Consider the following 15,217-nt stretch of genomic DNA (forward strand, 5'->3'; position numbering starts at 1 on the left):
CTGGGGAGACCCCAGCCCCCTGCGGAGCCCCAGCTGCAGGCAAGGGCCCGTCTGCTGCCCAAGGGGGGGGCCAGCCTGGTGTGGGGCGGCGATCACCCCAGAGGGTGGGGGGTGGGATCCAGCCCAGTGTGGGGCCGGGGGGAGACGATCACCCCGGGGGGGTGGGAGCCAGCCCAGCATGGGGGCAGTAGGAAGCAGTTGCCCCAAGGGATGATGGGGGGGGTGGGATCCAGCCCAGCGTGGGGGCATTAGGAGGGCCGGGGGGGGCAGTAACCCCGGGGGTCAGGGCACAGATGCACCAGCAGCAGCAGATGGCAAGACCCTGTTGGCATCTCCCTAGACGGGGCAGGGGGCTGCCTGGGGCTCACGGAGGTGGCCTGCCCCCCTGCCCCGCTCTCTCTGGGGCGCTGCTCCCCCACGCTCGAGGCTCTTGGCTGGCCAGGGCAGAAGTCCCCAGGCGGCTGGCTGTGCCCGGGGGGCAGGCTGGGTGGGGCAGCGTTGGCTCAGCCTGCCCCGTCCCCCTGGCAGGAGGCCCGGGCGCAGCAGAGGGAGGCGCTGAAGCAGCACCTGGAGCAGGTGAAGCGGGTGCGGACGCACGGCATGCAGGCCAGGGGCCACAGGCAGGTGTCCGTGGGGAGTGGCATGGCTGGGGGGCTGGAGGGGGCAGGGGGGCAGAGGAGCAGTCCTGCAGCATGGGGCCAGGGAGCCACGGGGGTGCCCTGGCGTCTCGTCTCTCGCTCCAGCCCACTGGCTGCTCCGAAGCAGGGCTGGGGTCCCTGCCATTCCCTCCCCCGCCCCCCGCATCTCTGCCTGGGGGCAGGGGTGGCCTGGGCAGGAGGGGGTCGGAGGGGAGTGTGGCTTGCGGGAGGGGATCGAGTAGAGCAGCAGGGCGTGTGGGGCCAAGACCCCCAGCTCTGGCCTGGGCCATCCCACCCCTGTGCTGGCTGTCCTGCCCGCCTCCCCCCAGGCTCATTCTGGCCCCAGGGTGCCCCCCCTCGCTTGCCCCAACTCTGGCCCAGACTGTCCAATCACAACCCCCCCATTTCCCTGCTCCCCCAGGGCTGACCGCCCCTCCCCCGTGCTGGCCCAGGGCTGGCTGCCCCTCCCCCATGCTGGCCCAAGTCGGGCCAGGCTCTCCGGCCCCACGCTGACCCATGCTGGTCTCTCCACAGGAACACGCTGAGTTTCCAGGAGCTCTTGGAGCCGCTGGTGCCACCGGGTGAGGAAGGCAGCGACCTGAGCCGGGCTGGGAAGGCCTGAACGTGGGTGGGCACACAGGGATGGGCAGCCCCCTCCCCTCGCTCCCTGCCCGGCATTGCCCAGCTGCCAGGGGGCCGCCAGCACACAGCCTGTGATGAAGTGGGGGATTCACGTAATGTGTTGTATGAAGTGTGTGTGCCTCAGTTTCTCCATGCGTGCAGCACAATTAGCTAGGTGGGGGGACTCAGGTGTGAGTGTCTCGGGCTGCCTGGCCAGACGTTGTGACCGATTTTGCCGGAAAGACAAACAAAGGACGGAGGAGGGGCACCTGGGCATGACTGGGGGTGGGGGGTGGGCAGTTGGCCGCAGGACACTCTCCAGGTCTGGGACTCGGGGGAGAGCCCAGGGCTCTGGCCCCCCCGATGGACTTTGCTGAAGGTTCCTGCTTTCTGGGCTAACAAGCTCTGTTCTCCGCTGTGTTCCTGACCACTAATAAACCTCCTGTGTCCCACGCTGGCTGAGTCCCTGCTGGCTGCGGAGTGGGGGTGCCTGGCCCCATTGGGGGTGTGTGAGGCTGCCCCAGGTGTCCCAGCCAGGTGGACTCACTGTGGGGAGCATGGATGGGGGGGGCTGAACGCTCCGAGGTCAGACCCAGGAGATGCTGTACCCAAGGGGGATTGCCCTGGTGAGAGCACGCCCTGAGGGGTGTCACACTGCCCCCAGGGTCCTGTCGGGCCCCCCCTGAGAGTGGGGCCAGAGCCCCGAGCGCCTGGGGAGTCCAGGGAGCCAGAGCCACCCCACAGCCTGCTGCCTAGCCACCCCGAGCTTTGACTGAGGTGGGGCAGACACCACGGCCGGGTGTGTGCAGGGCTGGCCCCATCCTTCTCGGCTCCCCCCATGCTCACCACGGCTCGGAGCTGTGGGGCTGGAGATCCCGGAGCGTGGGGGGTGCTGTGGGGCTGGAGATCCCGGAGCGTGGGGGGTGCTGTGGGGCTGGGGCACAGGGAAGGACAGGAGCCGCAGCGCAGGGGCCATTCCCAGGGGCTGGAGAGGAGGCTCAGGGGTGCTGTGGGGCTCAGGCCCCGCTTCCCCCCATGGTTGCTCTCTGGGGGGTCCCCACCAAGAGGGCGAGGGACTGCCGGTGAGGACAGTGGGCAGCCACCAGAGAGCCCCAATGGATGGAGACACTGGCTAGGCAGGGGAGCCCCCCTGGCACTGCCGGGGGCCTTGGAGAGGAGCCCGCAGGGCTGTGCAATGGCTCTGCCCACATGCGGCCCAGCCTGGCACAGCCTACAATAAAGTCACTCACCCTTCACCTTGGCACGGCCCCAGGGCTGTTACCATGAAGGATGTGCCTGGCCCTGCTGGCTGCCTGTGCCCACCCTGGACTCGCCGCAGGGCCTGGTGCCCAGCCTGCCCCTCACCGGCTGCCACTCCCAGAGCCTTGACCCTGCTTGGAGGGGCCCTGGCAGCCACAGGCTGGGCACTGGCCAGGCGGGGTCAGGCTCTGCCAGAGCTGGGTGCCAGGCCCAGCTGCCTTGGCATGCTGCTTTGCACAGAGGCGGTTAAAGGGGAGGCCCCCGGGCCCTACATTTGGTTAGTGCCCGGCCGGGTGGGTGAAGGATGCACAGAGCCAGCGGGGCAGCACCAGGCGGTCGTGTTAGGAGAGCCCAGCGTCCCAAGCAGCCAGCGTGGTCCAGGGGTGGGAGGACTGGCCCGGTCCCAGACCCAGAGCCCCATGGCGGGGGAGGGAGGTCGGGCTCTCACAAGGCCACATCGCGTGGGTCCAGCAGCGAGAAGACCCCATTCTTGCGGAAGAAGCTCTCGATGCGGCACTTGGGCGACGGGGGCACGTAGACGTTGGTGACTTTCCCTGGGCAGAGACACAAGTGAGCTCGGGGTGAGCTGGGGGGTCAATGAGCTGGGGGGGTCAGACCAGAACCCCAGACCCGCCCCCCCGAGCTGACTCATTGCCAACCTTCCCCCCCGGCAGCACTGGGCTCCCACGATCTTGCTCCGTGGTGAGTGTCCCCTGGCACAGGGGTGACCCCAGTGAGCCAAGAGGGGACCCCGGCTTTAACCCCAAGCCCTGGCGCCCCCCCCGGGCAGAGCCGCTCGCTGGGCTATTAGCCGGCAGCTGGTGCTCCGGCTGGCAGGGGTGAAGGGCTGGGGCATGAGGCCACCGTGGGCAGAGGAGTTGGCTTGGGGGGCAGCTGGGGAAGCTGTTGGGCCAGTCTGGCTGGGAACCCTCCCACCCCCGGGAGGCAGGCCCAGAGCATGTGAAGGCTGAGGGGACATGGTGACTATCATCGCAGTTCCAGAGCCCAGGTGGGACCTGGCTGCAGCTGCAAAATGCTGAGAGCCTGGTGGGCTTTGCTTGGGGGGTTGTCACAGCTGGTGCTGGGCTGCAGGCCAGGCCCGCTCAGCACTAGAGCCTCCTGGCCAAGAACCACGGCCCTGTCTCTTGAGCCAGAGGGGAATCTCCATCACACCCCAGCACTATAGGGCCTATGACACACAGCAGATGAGATCTCATCCCATCCAGCAGAGGGCAGGGCTGCCCCCACCCCCAGGTCATTGCACTATTAGCACAAACCCAACCTGTGCCAGCCAGGTGCCCCGACACCATGGGGGAAGGGGCTGGGGAACCCCCGGCGCACAGCGCCAGCCACAAGAGATTTGCTGTATGCAAATGAGCTCAGGCCGGCTGTGCTGATTGGCCCAGCCCGCTGCGAGGTCACAGCCGGCGCCATGGAGCCGTTCTGGGGGCACTGCCCCAAGGGGAGAGCACCACCTAGTGGAACCCCCCCACCTCTGCGCCCCCCCACGCCAGCGCAGCCCTGGGCTATGGGGCGAGACGGCCCTGCGGGCACAGGCGTGAGGCGGGGGCAGGGCTCTGCCCCCCCAGCGCCCGCTGCCCCGGCTCACCCATCTGCCAGCCGTAGACGAAGTTGGTGGTGACGGGGGTGTAGTACTTCTCCTCGGGCCCGCGGGTCGTGCGGAGGCGCAGGTACCGCCGCCGGCCCTCGCCGTCCTGGGAGATGCCCTGGTACAGCAGCTCCCGCACCTCCGGCGCCACGGGCTTCATCTCCCCCGCCGGGATGCCCGGGGCGGCCCCGGCGGGGGCCTCGGGCGGCTGCTGGGCCTGGGCCAGGGGCGCCGGAGACCGGAGGGCGGGCAGCTTGAGCGGCTCCCTGGCAGCCCGGCGCCGCTGCTCCTGCTTGGCCTTGACGGAGGCCCCGAAACGCTGGTGCCAGCGGAAGCGGAGTCTCAGCTCCTTGAGGTACTCCTCCTTCCAGAAGGCCTGCTGCTGCGTGTCCATGCTCAGCTGGCGTGCCATGCTGGCACCCGCCGGCCACCCCCGGGCGCCCTGCGCTCAGACGCCCCCCCCGAGAGCTGTGGCAAGGCTCCTGCACCGGGTACCCTGTGGGCACAAGTCCGGGGCTCGGGTCCCGTCCCTGCTGTCACCCCCCCCAGGCCAGGGGCAGCTGGTACCATTGTCAGCTGTGTTGCCATGGCAGCTGCATCACACCCCGGAGCTCACAGAGGCCAGGGGGCAAGGGGCTGCCTGGCACTGACCCGGCTGCTGCCCTGCTCTGGGCCCCCAGCAATGGCTCCAGGGCAGGGACGTCTGAATCTCACCCGGGGCAGCCCCCCAGCGGTGCCCTTCATCAGCAGCGGCTGCCCGCGGCCCCTGCTGGCCAGCCCACGGGGCACTGAGCCTGGGCATCGCTGCTCACATGCTGGCTGCCCCGTGGCACCTCGGTGAGTGTGGGGGCGGGGGGAAGACCAGCTGCCCCAAGGATCAGATGGGCCAAGGCTGTACTGGTGCTGATGGGAAAGGGGGGGATGCTCTGGGAGTCACCCCCCCCCCCGGTGACATTATGAGTGTAATATAACGTCTCATTGAAAGGTGACAGGGCCAGAAAGAGTTAATTACCTCCCAGCCTGACCCAGGGCCAGACCCCACCCCAAACCGCCCCCCCCGGGATCCCACCCCCTATCCAACCCCCCTGCTCTCAGTCCCCTGACTGCCCCGACCCTTATCCACCCCTCCCCGACAGCCCCCCAGGGACTCCCATGTCTTATCCAACCCCCCCCCCCGTGCCCCGACCGCCCCAGAACCTCCACCCCATCCAACCGCTCCCTGTCCCCTGACTGCCCCCCAGGGCCCCCTACCCAACCCCCCCACCGCCGCCCCCTTACCATGCCGTTCAGAGCGGCAGGAGCTCGCAAAATGGGGGACAGCGGTGGAGGGGCTGGAGCTCAAGGGCCGGGCAGGATGGTCCCGTGGGCCGGATGAGGCCCACGGGCCATAGTTTGCCCACCGCTAGGTTAATGGATAAATGACCCTGTGCTAATTGCCAGGATGTTTGGGAGAAGGAAAGTTAAGCGTATTGTTTTCTCAGGCCAAGAGGCTGCAGGAAATGTATAAAAACCCTGGGACAGGATCCTTCTTCATCTCAGATCTGCTTTGGGTTCAGGAGGGGGAAACCCTGAGCCATAAGGATGGAGATCCCCAGTCACTGACCAGAGTCACCCTGAATATGGACATTGGGGTATAACCTCTGGACCATTTCTAAAAGGACTTTTGGCAACTACAAACTTCCCATCTCTGCTCTGTATCTGGACCTCAAGAAATTGAACCCAAGTCTGTCTGTATCTTGATCTTTCAACCAACTCTCTCTTTTCTTTTTAAATACATTTTAGTTGACTTAATAAGAATTGGCTGTAAGCGTGTATTTTGGGTAAGATCTAAGTCATTATTTGACCTGGGTCTGGGGCTTGCTCCTTCGGGATCGAGAGAACCTTCTTCTGTCACTGGGGTGTTGGTTTCCATAACCATTCACCCCCATAACGAGCGGCACTGGTGGGGACACTGGTGTGTCTGAGGGAATTGCTTGTGTGACTTGTGGTTAGCCAGTGGGGTGAGACCGAAGTCGGGCCGGCTTGGTGCCTTAGTAATAAAGGACACTGAGCTCTGGGCTGTGACTGCCCTGCTCTAAGCCATTGGTCCTGAATTGATACTCTCAGCTGTGTCCCGCCAAAGGCAGCATCATTATATCCCACCCCCATGAGCTCTGCGGTGGCCTGGTACAAAGCCCAGCCCCCTCCCCAGGGGCTGCGAGTGCCTGCCGCTCTGAGGGGCATGGTAAGGGGGTGGCAGTGGGGGGGTTGGGCAGGGGGCCCTGGGGGGCAGTCAGGAGACAGGGAGTGGTTGGATGGGGTGGAGGTTCTGGGGTGGTCGGGGAAGAGGGGGAGTTGGATAAGGCGTGGGAGTCCCTGGGGGGCTGTCGGGGAGGGGTGGATAAGGGTCGGGGCAGTCAGGGGACTGGGAGCGGGGGGGGGGGGGGGGGAAGAGGCTACAAGCCCCAATGGATTAAACCTGGGCCTGTACTTGTGGCTGTTAGAATACCCCCCACCCCCCCCAAGGACTTGCAGAGGGACCCAGAGCAGATGGCAGCCGCCAGCAGATGCCAGCTCCAGGGGGCAGGTGCTGTGCTTGGGGTGGGCGCTAGCAGCCCAGACTCCTGGGTTCCCAGCTCTGCCAGACTGACCTTGGGAGGGTCAGTGCCTGGCTGGAGAGTGGGTGGGTCAGTGCCTGGCTGCAGGTATTTGGGGCCAGCCTGAGGCTGGCAGGAAGCAAGCTGTGCAGAGGGCAGGGGGTCCCCCGAAGGCACTGCCAGCTAGGCAGGGGGCAGAGCAGTGGCATGCAGGAAGCTTAGGCCAGCCCTCAGAGGGAGCAGCACGGGGTGGTGCAGTTCAGATAGCAGCTGGATAGGGGGGCTCTTGCCCCACTAGGAGGGGTCACCCACCTGGGGTGCCCCTCAGGCTCATAGACTGGGCACAGCCCCTAACCTGCATGCCCCACAGGATGGGCAGTGAACGGGGTGGGGAGGGGGCGGCTGGGAGCCAGAGCAGACAGGCTCCCCGGCCCCTGGTTCCCCAGGGCTCAGGGGCCGTCTCTGGCTCTTGACTCACAAGCTCAAATCAAGTCCCCCAGAGCGGCACATGCCACCTGCCCCAGGCTGGCACCTCGGGGGCTGGGGAAGGCTCTGTGTTGACAAACTCTGGGACAGGGCTGCCAGCACCAGGCCGTGGAACTGGCGAGGCCCCAACGCCCCTAGATCCTGGCTGGTGGGCAATGCCCCAGGGCAGAGCATGCCCCCTAGAGAACACCTGGGCTCCGCCTGGCCTGCCCAGGGAGCGTGGAGCAGGGGGGCATCATCACTGCACCCTCAGCTGGCCCTGGAATGGGGGTGGGCTGCTGGGCTTCCCTAGCAGCACCCGCCTGAGGGCAGACCCAGAGACCCCCCCTTGTGATCATCTCCCTGACTCCAGCTCCCAGCCCAGCTCGCTGTATAAACCATGCAACCCCCAGCCCTGCTGAGCTGTGCCAGTGGTTAATTCATTGGCACTGAGCCAGCCCCCCCCGGCCGCGCTGGCCCCAGCTCAGTGCCCTCCTGGCTCATCTGCCCAGGCCACTCTAGCGCCCCCCTGCCACGCGGGCACCCTGTAGCACTGACTGTGGAAGCTCCTGGCCGGCTCCCAGCACCATGGGCACAGTGGCCTGGCTAAAGAGTCCCAGCACCTCCCTGGCTCTCCCTCTGCTCTGCAGCAGCAGCCGGCCCACACGGCTCAGCACTTCCACCACCCCAGCCCTGCCAGCAGCAGCAGGGTGCCCCTGGGTCTGTCACGCTCTGTGCAGAGCCAGGTCTGGGCGGGGGACAGAGAGCTACCCCCAGGCAGGAAGGCAGGCCCAGAACCAGGCTGGGAGCGGCCCCGGCCGGCTGGAGCTGTCCCATGCGGGCAGGGAGCTGGCACAGGCCAGCTCCTCCCCTCAGGGCTCTGCCCAGCATTGCAGCCAGCTGGGACATGGTGAAACTGAACCCGGGAGGCAGGAAGCAGCCAGGGCAGGGAGAGGAGCAGCCACCAGGGGAGGGATAGGGAGAGGGACAGAGCCCGGGGGCAAGGAGACAGCAGCACCCATATTCAGTGCCCCCTCCTCCCGTTTAGGAGCAGCAGATTCACCAGCCACTGCCACTCCCCACCTAGTGCCTGCGTTCATGAACTAGCTGGTGCCACCAGCACTGCCAGGCTGGAAGCGCAGAGGGCATTACCCGCTGGTCACCTACCAGCCCAGCCGCGGCTCCGCAGCCGGTTTCCCTGGGGCCGTGGCAGCCCCACGCGCAGCAGCCAGCAAGCGCGGCGCGGTCAGCAGGGGTGCACGTCGCTGCACGTCCCTCCGCCCGCCTAGGTCAGGGCCAGGAGCCAGGCCAGCCTAGATGCTGCCCGCCTAGGTCAGGGCCACCAGGCCTCGGGCTGGTGCTGAGGACAAGGCAGCTGCCGGCTCCTCAGAGCCGCATGCGGGTGAGTCGCAGCCACTTCCCCTTTCGGGGTCACGGGACGGGCTCATAAGCAGCCCCCCCGCCGGGGACAAGCCAGCGCCTGCCTGGGGAGGAGGTTTGCTGGCAGAGCATCACTGGGAGCGAAGGCTGGTGACTGCTGAGAGCTGCCAGCCTCCCCGCAGCCCCCGCCAAGGGCAGGTGCACACAGGAGAGGGGGCAGGTGTGTGTGTGTGTGGGGGAAGGTCAGGATTGCACGCACACCCCCATCTCCACGGCGGGCAAGTGACCGGCCTAAGCAGGGAGCTCCCGGCAGGCGGGAGAATGCCAGTGCAGCGAACCGGGAGCTGGGCTGGGACTGGCCCCGGCCGGCAGAAGCTGTCCCGGACAGGCAGGGAGCTCAGCACAGGCCAGCTCCTCAGCCTGGCTCGGTTTTAACCCCTCGCCCTCCAGCTGAGCCCCCTCCCTGCTGGTGCTCTGCCCACACCGGGGCCTTTGGGGCGCAGCCCGGCTTGGGAGGGCGTCTGCCCCAGCACAGAGCACAGGAATCGGGGGCGTGGGGGGGGGCTCCTCTGCTTTAATGTAACAGCTCAACCGTCACAGGAACATACAGGAGGCGGATCCGCCGGCAGCACACGGAGGGACAGGGGGAGCCGGGGCTCTGGGAAACGGGAGGGGTGTGGCCGAGCCAGGGGCACGGGCCAGCTCTGTCACCCACCTTGCTGCTGCCCCCCCAGGCCAACTGGCACACAGCCCCTGCCCCCAGCACACAGGGGCTCGGGGAGGGTTCGGGGGCAGCAGCATGGATTGGGTGCATTTGGCCCTCAGCCCCACAGCTGGTGACCCAGAGGGGGTCAGAGGAGCAGGGTGGGGAGGAGTACCACGTAGGCCCAACACGCCCCCCACTCCCGGGGAGCCAGTCTGGGCCCGGACGCCCCAGCACCGGGGGCTGCAGCAATCCAGCCCTGGGGAGGGGCAGATGCTGTTCGGTGCCCCCGAAGAACGGCAGGAGCAGCCGCTCCCCCGGGGCTCAGCTGGGGCCCGCTGGGGCGACCGGGCCCGAGGCCGGAGGGAGGGAGCCGGCCGGGGCCCGGGGCCGGGCAGCGCAGCCCCTAGCGCAGGTCCTCGGCGGTGAACATGCCCCTGGCGCGGCGCAGGATGGAGTCCTTGGCGGCGTCGTAGGGGTGCTCCTTGGAGGGGATCTCCAGCACGGCGGGCAGCGAGCGGGTGTGCGCGTCCAGCACGTGCCGGATCAGCTCCGCGATGAACTGGTTGATCAGGATGATACCGATGTCCTCGCGGCTCAGGAAGCTCCTGGGGGGGGAAGCGGGGATGGGTGGGGCTGCACCGGGGGAACTGACACCCCCCCCCGAGCCAGCACCTGCCCCCCCCAAACCATCACCTGCAGACCCCCCAGGGAACCAGCACCTGCACCCTCCACTGGATAAGCAAAGCCGGACTCCTGGGTCCCCCGCAGCTCCAGGCTCAGCTCCCCGCACCCCCGGCTGCCCCCCCCCGCGCCCCGGTGGTCCCGTCCGGCTACCCTCCCCCCCCCGCGCCCCAGTGGTCCTGCCCGGCTTCCACCCGCCCCCGCGCCCCGGTGGTCCGGTCCCGCCCGGCTCCCCCCCGCCCCCGCGCCGCGGTGGTCCCGCCCGGCTGCCCCCCTCCGCGCCCCGGTGGTCCCGCCCGGCTCCCCTCCGCGCCCCGGTGGTCCCGCCCGGCTCCCCCCCGCCCCCGCACCCCGGTGGTCCCGCCCGGCTCCCCCCCGCCCCGGTGGTCACGGCCGCGCACCGGAAGGTCTCCTCGATCTCGGTCAGGCTCGTGTCCTTCTCCACCACCAGGAAGTTGGGCTTGCGGTGCTTGTTGAGCTCGCCCACCCCGCCCAGCAGGAAGCCCGTCACCGTGTCCTCGTCCCCCATCACCGCGATCAGCTTCCCCCGCCCGGCCATGGCTCGACTCCGCCGCCGCCCGCCGCCGGCCCCTGAGACCCTCGGCGCGCACGGCGCATGCGCGGCCGGCCCCTGCAGCACCCGCCTGCGCGTGCGCGGCTGGCTCCCCCGCCCCCCGCCATTCGGAGCATGCGCATCTCGCGCCGAGCGCTTGGAGCCTGGCGGAGCGATTCCACGCGTGCGCGGGCGCTGGTTGTGGCCCGCGGGCTCCTGCACCTCTGCGCTGTGCTCCCCCTCCCCCCCCGAGCTCGGAGAGAACCCAGGAGTCCTGCCCCCTCCCCCACTCTACCCCCCCAGACCATGTGACGATGTGGGAATTGTTTGTAGTATTTCTTCTGGCGCTTGACCGTGCCTCAGTTTCCCGGGTGTGCTGCTTTGTTCCCAAGCGGGGCCGGGGCGGGAGGACTCACCGGGGCGGCCCCAGCTGGCTGGGCCCTGGGCCCTGGGCCCTGGGCATGCCCCCAAGCACCCAGTGCCCCCCGGAGCGCCGAACCCCCCGCCTGGCCGCAGGGCCGGAGCTGCGGGAACAGGGCCCGGGGGGCAGGGGTGGGTGGATTCGGACCATGGACTGACGGAGCCTGACCCTGGCTCTGGGCTGCCCCGAGGCCTCCTCGGCGGGGCGCCCGCTACTGCCTACACCCACCTGTGCTGCCAGCCGGGGCAGCGGTGCCGCAGATGCCGGGCGCGGGGCCACTCCCCAGAGGCCCTGCACGGCTCCCCCGCGGTGGGACGCCCTGAGAGAGCTCATGGGAGGGGGGGAGCCTGGGGGGCTGCAGGCCCAGCCTCAGGGCACACTGAGACGGCGGGGATTAGCCTGGAGGCCGTGAGCCCCCTTGGGAGTCTGCCCCACTGAAGGGCTCCTCCCAGAGACTGAGTCAAAACTGGGGACACAGCGCTGACCATGTGGGTCCACGACAGACCCCACTCCCCTCCCAGAGCTGGGAGAGAACCCAGGAGTCCTGGCTGCCAGCCCCCCCTGCTCTAACCACTTGACCCCACTCCCCTCCCAGAGCTGGGAGAGAACCCAGGAGTCTTGGCTGCCAGCCCCCCCTGCTCTAACCACTTGACCTCACTCCCCTCCCAGAGCCGGGGATAGAACCCAGGAGTCCTGGCTCCAGCCCCCTGCTCTAACCCATCCCCTCCCAGAGCTCATGTAGGGCCAGGCCCTCGTGCGCCATGGTACGTGGGGTGTTGATTTGTGGGTGCTCAATTTGTGGGTGCTCAGCTGCCCTGGGGAACGTTTGCAGAGGCTCCTTTGTTCAGTGCCGAGCCAGGGCCTGGTTCTGGACCCCGCGGTGTCATTCTGCTCTGGGCGGCCCGACTGGCAAAGCCCCGGGCAGAGCACTGCCTGGGGGTCTGGCGCACCCGCTCTGCCCGGGGTGGCAGCCACTCCGGCAGCACGTGGAGCGGGAGGCGGGAACGCTGGGCCTGCAGTGATGGCATCACGCTACGGAGCCACCTGCCAGCAGGCCAGGGCCAGCCTAGGGAGCCCAGCTCAACCCCCAGCCACTGTGCGTGACCCCAGCCTCGGGGGGGCGGGTCAGAGGCACCTGGCTCTTCCCTCCCTCCCTCGCCAGCTGGGCCACACTGCACTGAACTGTGCCAGCCACGGGGCAACCACCCCGGCTGTTCCCCAGCTCCTGGGGGGTGGGGGTCACCAGCTCTGGCTCCACAGGGCAGGGGACCCAGCTAATCCAGAGTAGCCCAGACCATAATTTGGGTTCAGGGTAGCCTGGTCCTGTGTTTAGGGCCCATGCCCAGCCCCCACATTAGGGGGCACCATGGGGGTCGGCTGCTGGCCCCATCTAGGGGGATCCACCCCCAGCAAGCTCCAGGAGCAAGGCACCACTTTTTGGCCCTGGCCTGTGTCTGTTGCACCCGCTGTTTGTGCCACAGTCTCTCGGCCTTCCTGATCTAAACCGGGATCCCCTGGCAAGGCACAGCTGGCTGCCCCATCCTTGGGGGGCTCCGTGCAGCTGGCAGCAGGGGCAGGAGTCGCCAAGCTGTGACGAAGTGGGACTGTTCCTAATGTTTCCTCTGAATACTGTCGGGGTGCCTCAGTTTCCCCTATGCATTACTTAAGTCTCTAGGTGGTGGGATAAGGTGGGGTAATTGTTGCAGAGCACAGGGCCAGGGTACATAAATGGCCGACACTCTGTCTCCTGGCACCTGATGGCCTGGGCCTTCCCCCCTGCAAGGTGAGAGCTGAAGGGTTGGAGAACAAAGGAATCCGGTGACCTCCTGGCCGGGAAAGGGACAAAGCCCAGAGGAGGAGGGGCTGGAGGGGGAGTCAGTTGGGGGCTGGCTGGGGATGAGGAGTGAAGTGCAGACGGGATTGTCTGGCTCACTGCCCCCCAAAATGGACCCAGCTGAGGGGTCCTGTTCTCTGCACCTACAAGCTCTGTTAGACCACGTTCCTGTCGTCTAATACACCTCTGTGTTACTGGCTGGCTGAGAGTCCCGTCTGACTGTGGAGTCGGGGGGCAGGACCCTCTGGCTTCCCCAGGACCCCGCCTGGGGGACTCGCTGGGGGAAGCGCACGGAGGGGCAGAGGAGGCTGAATGCTCCGAGGTCAGACCCAGGAAGGGGGAAGCTGGGTGAGCTGTGTGTCCTGCAGACAGGCTGCTCCCGGAGAGGAGGCTCCCCCGGAGTCCTGCCTGGCTTCGTCGGGAGCAGTCCCAGAGCATCGCCCGGGGACGCCGGGACACCGGCCAGCCCCACTCATGGAGAATCGGGGGGGGGGGGGGACAGGGAAGGAAGGGGATGAACCAGCCGGAGGCTAACATTACACAGGAGGGGGCCAGCTGCTCCGCCTGCCCTTCAGCTCCCCGCAGCTCAGTGGGTGCCAGAGCATGAGGGAGCCCGGCTGGGTGGGTAAGACTTGGCATAGGGCTGGGAATACCTGGCACTGGGGAGCCACGTCCCCAGGCCACAGAGGCAGCCCTGGTGCTGGGAGTGGCTGGGGCGGGGGCCTTTCTGTCGCCCCATCGTGGCCCCACGGCGCAGGACACACAGGCAGCAGTACAGGGCACCTTAGCAAGTCACTTTATTTCCCTGGCAGGTGGCCAGCCCCGGCGCTCGGCAGAGAGCGAAGCCGGGAGCGCCAGGGGCTCCCCTCGCCCGTACAGACCCAGAGGCACTCGCAGACTACGCACCGGGGCCGGGCACCCGGGTGGGGGTATTTTTAGGGTGTGTTTTTTTTCAAAAAGCATCAGAAGCCAGACAGCGAGTCGGCCACTGAGCAGCCCAGGAGGGCAGTGGGCAGCGCCAGAGGCCAAGGAGGGGCAGAAGGGCACAGCAGCCATTGGCCAAGGGCAGGGGATGACCAGACACCTACCAGGCCCCCAGCACCCTTGGGAGCTCCCCACTTCCCTAGGCTCTCTGGGCTGTGTGCATGGGGCCAGTGGGCCCTGGCCTGGGGGGTGGTGGGTATCACAGCCCACTTGGTTTTCCCCTCCCTGGCACCGGTCCATGGCCTGCTGCCCTGGGCTCGCGGAGCGGACCCCAGACACTTCCTGCGGCCTAGCCCCTCTCAGCACCCGTGGGGCAGGGGCCCCTCAATCTCCCCCTGAGCTGGGCTGGCATGTCCCTTGGTGGCACCCCCCTAACCAGCCCCTCCCAGGCCCCTCCCTCGGTCCTCAGGGCTGAGCCTCTCGCTCAGAGTGGGGAGAGGAGCCCTAGGGTGCACACTGACCTCTCCCCCCCCCCCCCACCACAGCAGCTCACGCCTTGCCCACGTACAGCCGGGAGCCCCAACCCTGGAAAGCGGCTTCCTGCCCCTGGCCCTTTTCCTGCTCAAACCTAGCCTGTCTACAACCTCATCTGCCCTGTCATGCCCTGGGCCATGCCCTCTGCCAGTCTGTGCCCAGCCATGCCCTGCACCCATCTACATCCCAGCCATGCCCTCCTCCCCATCTGTGCCTGGTCTGCACCCCAGCCATGCCCTCCACCCCTTTTGTGCCCTAGCTGTGCCCACCTGTGCCCAGTCTGCACCCTGACCATGCCCTCTGCCCTGCCAGTGCCCGCTCTGCACCCTAGCCATGCCCTCTGCCCCATCTGTGCCCGGTCTGTGCCCTGGCCATGTCCTCTGCCCCTCCAGCTAGGCTAGTACTGGAGGAAAGCGAGAGAGGAAGTGATGAAAAACCACTATAAAAAGTTCCTCTCTTCCTTTCACCCAGTTCAATGCCCCTATCAGGGCCCCGCAGAGAAGTATTGTGGGCAGCTGGCTGGTGCCCCTGCAGAGAAGCATTGTGGGCAGCTGGCGGGTGCCGTTGGACAAGAACAGTCCTTGGTGCCGGGCAGGACAGTGGAGTCCGTGGCTGATGGCTCTTCACCCGTGGACGGGACGGAGATCGCGGGGCACCGGCCGGGGGGGGAGGGGGGAGCGGGAAGCGTGTGTGTGTGTGTGTGTGTGTGTGTGTGTGTGTGAGAGGAGAGGAAGGGGGTGGGCGCCTCGCCGTGCCCAGGGGAGGCGCCGCAGCTCAGGGCGCTGGCTCCTGGCTAGGGCACGGTGACCTGGTAGGGGCTGCCCGGCACGCCCTCGTCGCCCCATTTGAGGATGAGGACGTAGTCCCCCTTCTCCTTGACAGTGTAGGTGACGTTGTACACCCGGTTGCCCATGTGCTTGACGTACACCTCCTCGCACGGCGTCTTGGGGCCGTGCACACCGACCATCAGCATGTTGGTGCCTGGGGGGGCAGAGAGCGCAGCTGGGGGTGAGGA

The 15,217-nt window shown here is 67.5% G+C and overlaps 3 protein-coding genes across 4 annotated transcripts in view; all 3 read right to left on the reverse strand.

The window, feature by feature from the left end:
- Nucleotides 1–2,435: 2,435 nt before the first annotated feature.
- SPMIP1 (sperm microtubule inner protein 1) lies at nt 2,436–4,839 on the reverse strand. Its single transcript, XM_074953068.1, has 2 exons — nt 4,129–4,839; nt 2,436–3,073 (listed from the first exon to the last, which is right to left on the reverse strand). Exons 1-2 carry the CDS (start codon nt 4,538–4,540, stop codon nt 2,964–2,966), a joined length of 522 nt encoding a protein of 173 aa, XP_074809169.1. The 5' UTR covers nt 4,541–4,839; the 3' UTR covers nt 2,436–2,963.
- A 4,240-nt stretch (nt 4,840–9,079) lies between these two features.
- Nucleotides 9,080–10,568, reverse strand: ATP6V1F (ATPase H+ transporting V1 subunit F). Its single transcript, XM_074953080.1, has 2 exons — nt 10,338–10,568; nt 9,080–9,860 (listed from the first exon to the last, which is right to left on the reverse strand). The coding sequence occupies exons 1-2, from the start codon at nt 10,493–10,495 to the stop codon at nt 9,659–9,661; spliced, it is 360 nt and encodes a 119-aa protein (XP_074809181.1). The 5' UTR covers nt 10,496–10,568; the 3' UTR covers nt 9,080–9,658.
- Nucleotides 10,569–14,205: 3,637 nt separating this feature from the next.
- Nucleotides 14,206–15,217, reverse strand: part of FLNC (filamin C) — a 55,275-nt gene continuing 54,263 nt past the window's right edge. Inside the window, exon 48 of one of the 2 annotated variants that reach the window (XM_074942752.1) lies at nt 14,206–15,183. In XM_074942752.1, coding sequence (XP_074798853.1) covers nt 14,996–15,183 — 188 coding nt within the window. In that variant the 3' untranslated portion in view covers nt 14,206–14,995. The remainder of the gene's footprint in view (nt 15,184–15,217) is intronic. The other variant, XM_074942751.1, reaches the window with a different exon arrangement.

This window comes from Natator depressus, chromosome 1 (genome assembly GCF_965152275.1).
Source record: "Natator depressus isolate rNatDep1 chromosome 1, rNatDep2.hap1, whole genome shotgun sequence".
In the NCBI taxonomy this organism is placed as follows: Eukaryota; Metazoa; Chordata; order Testudines; family Cheloniidae; genus Natator; species Natator depressus.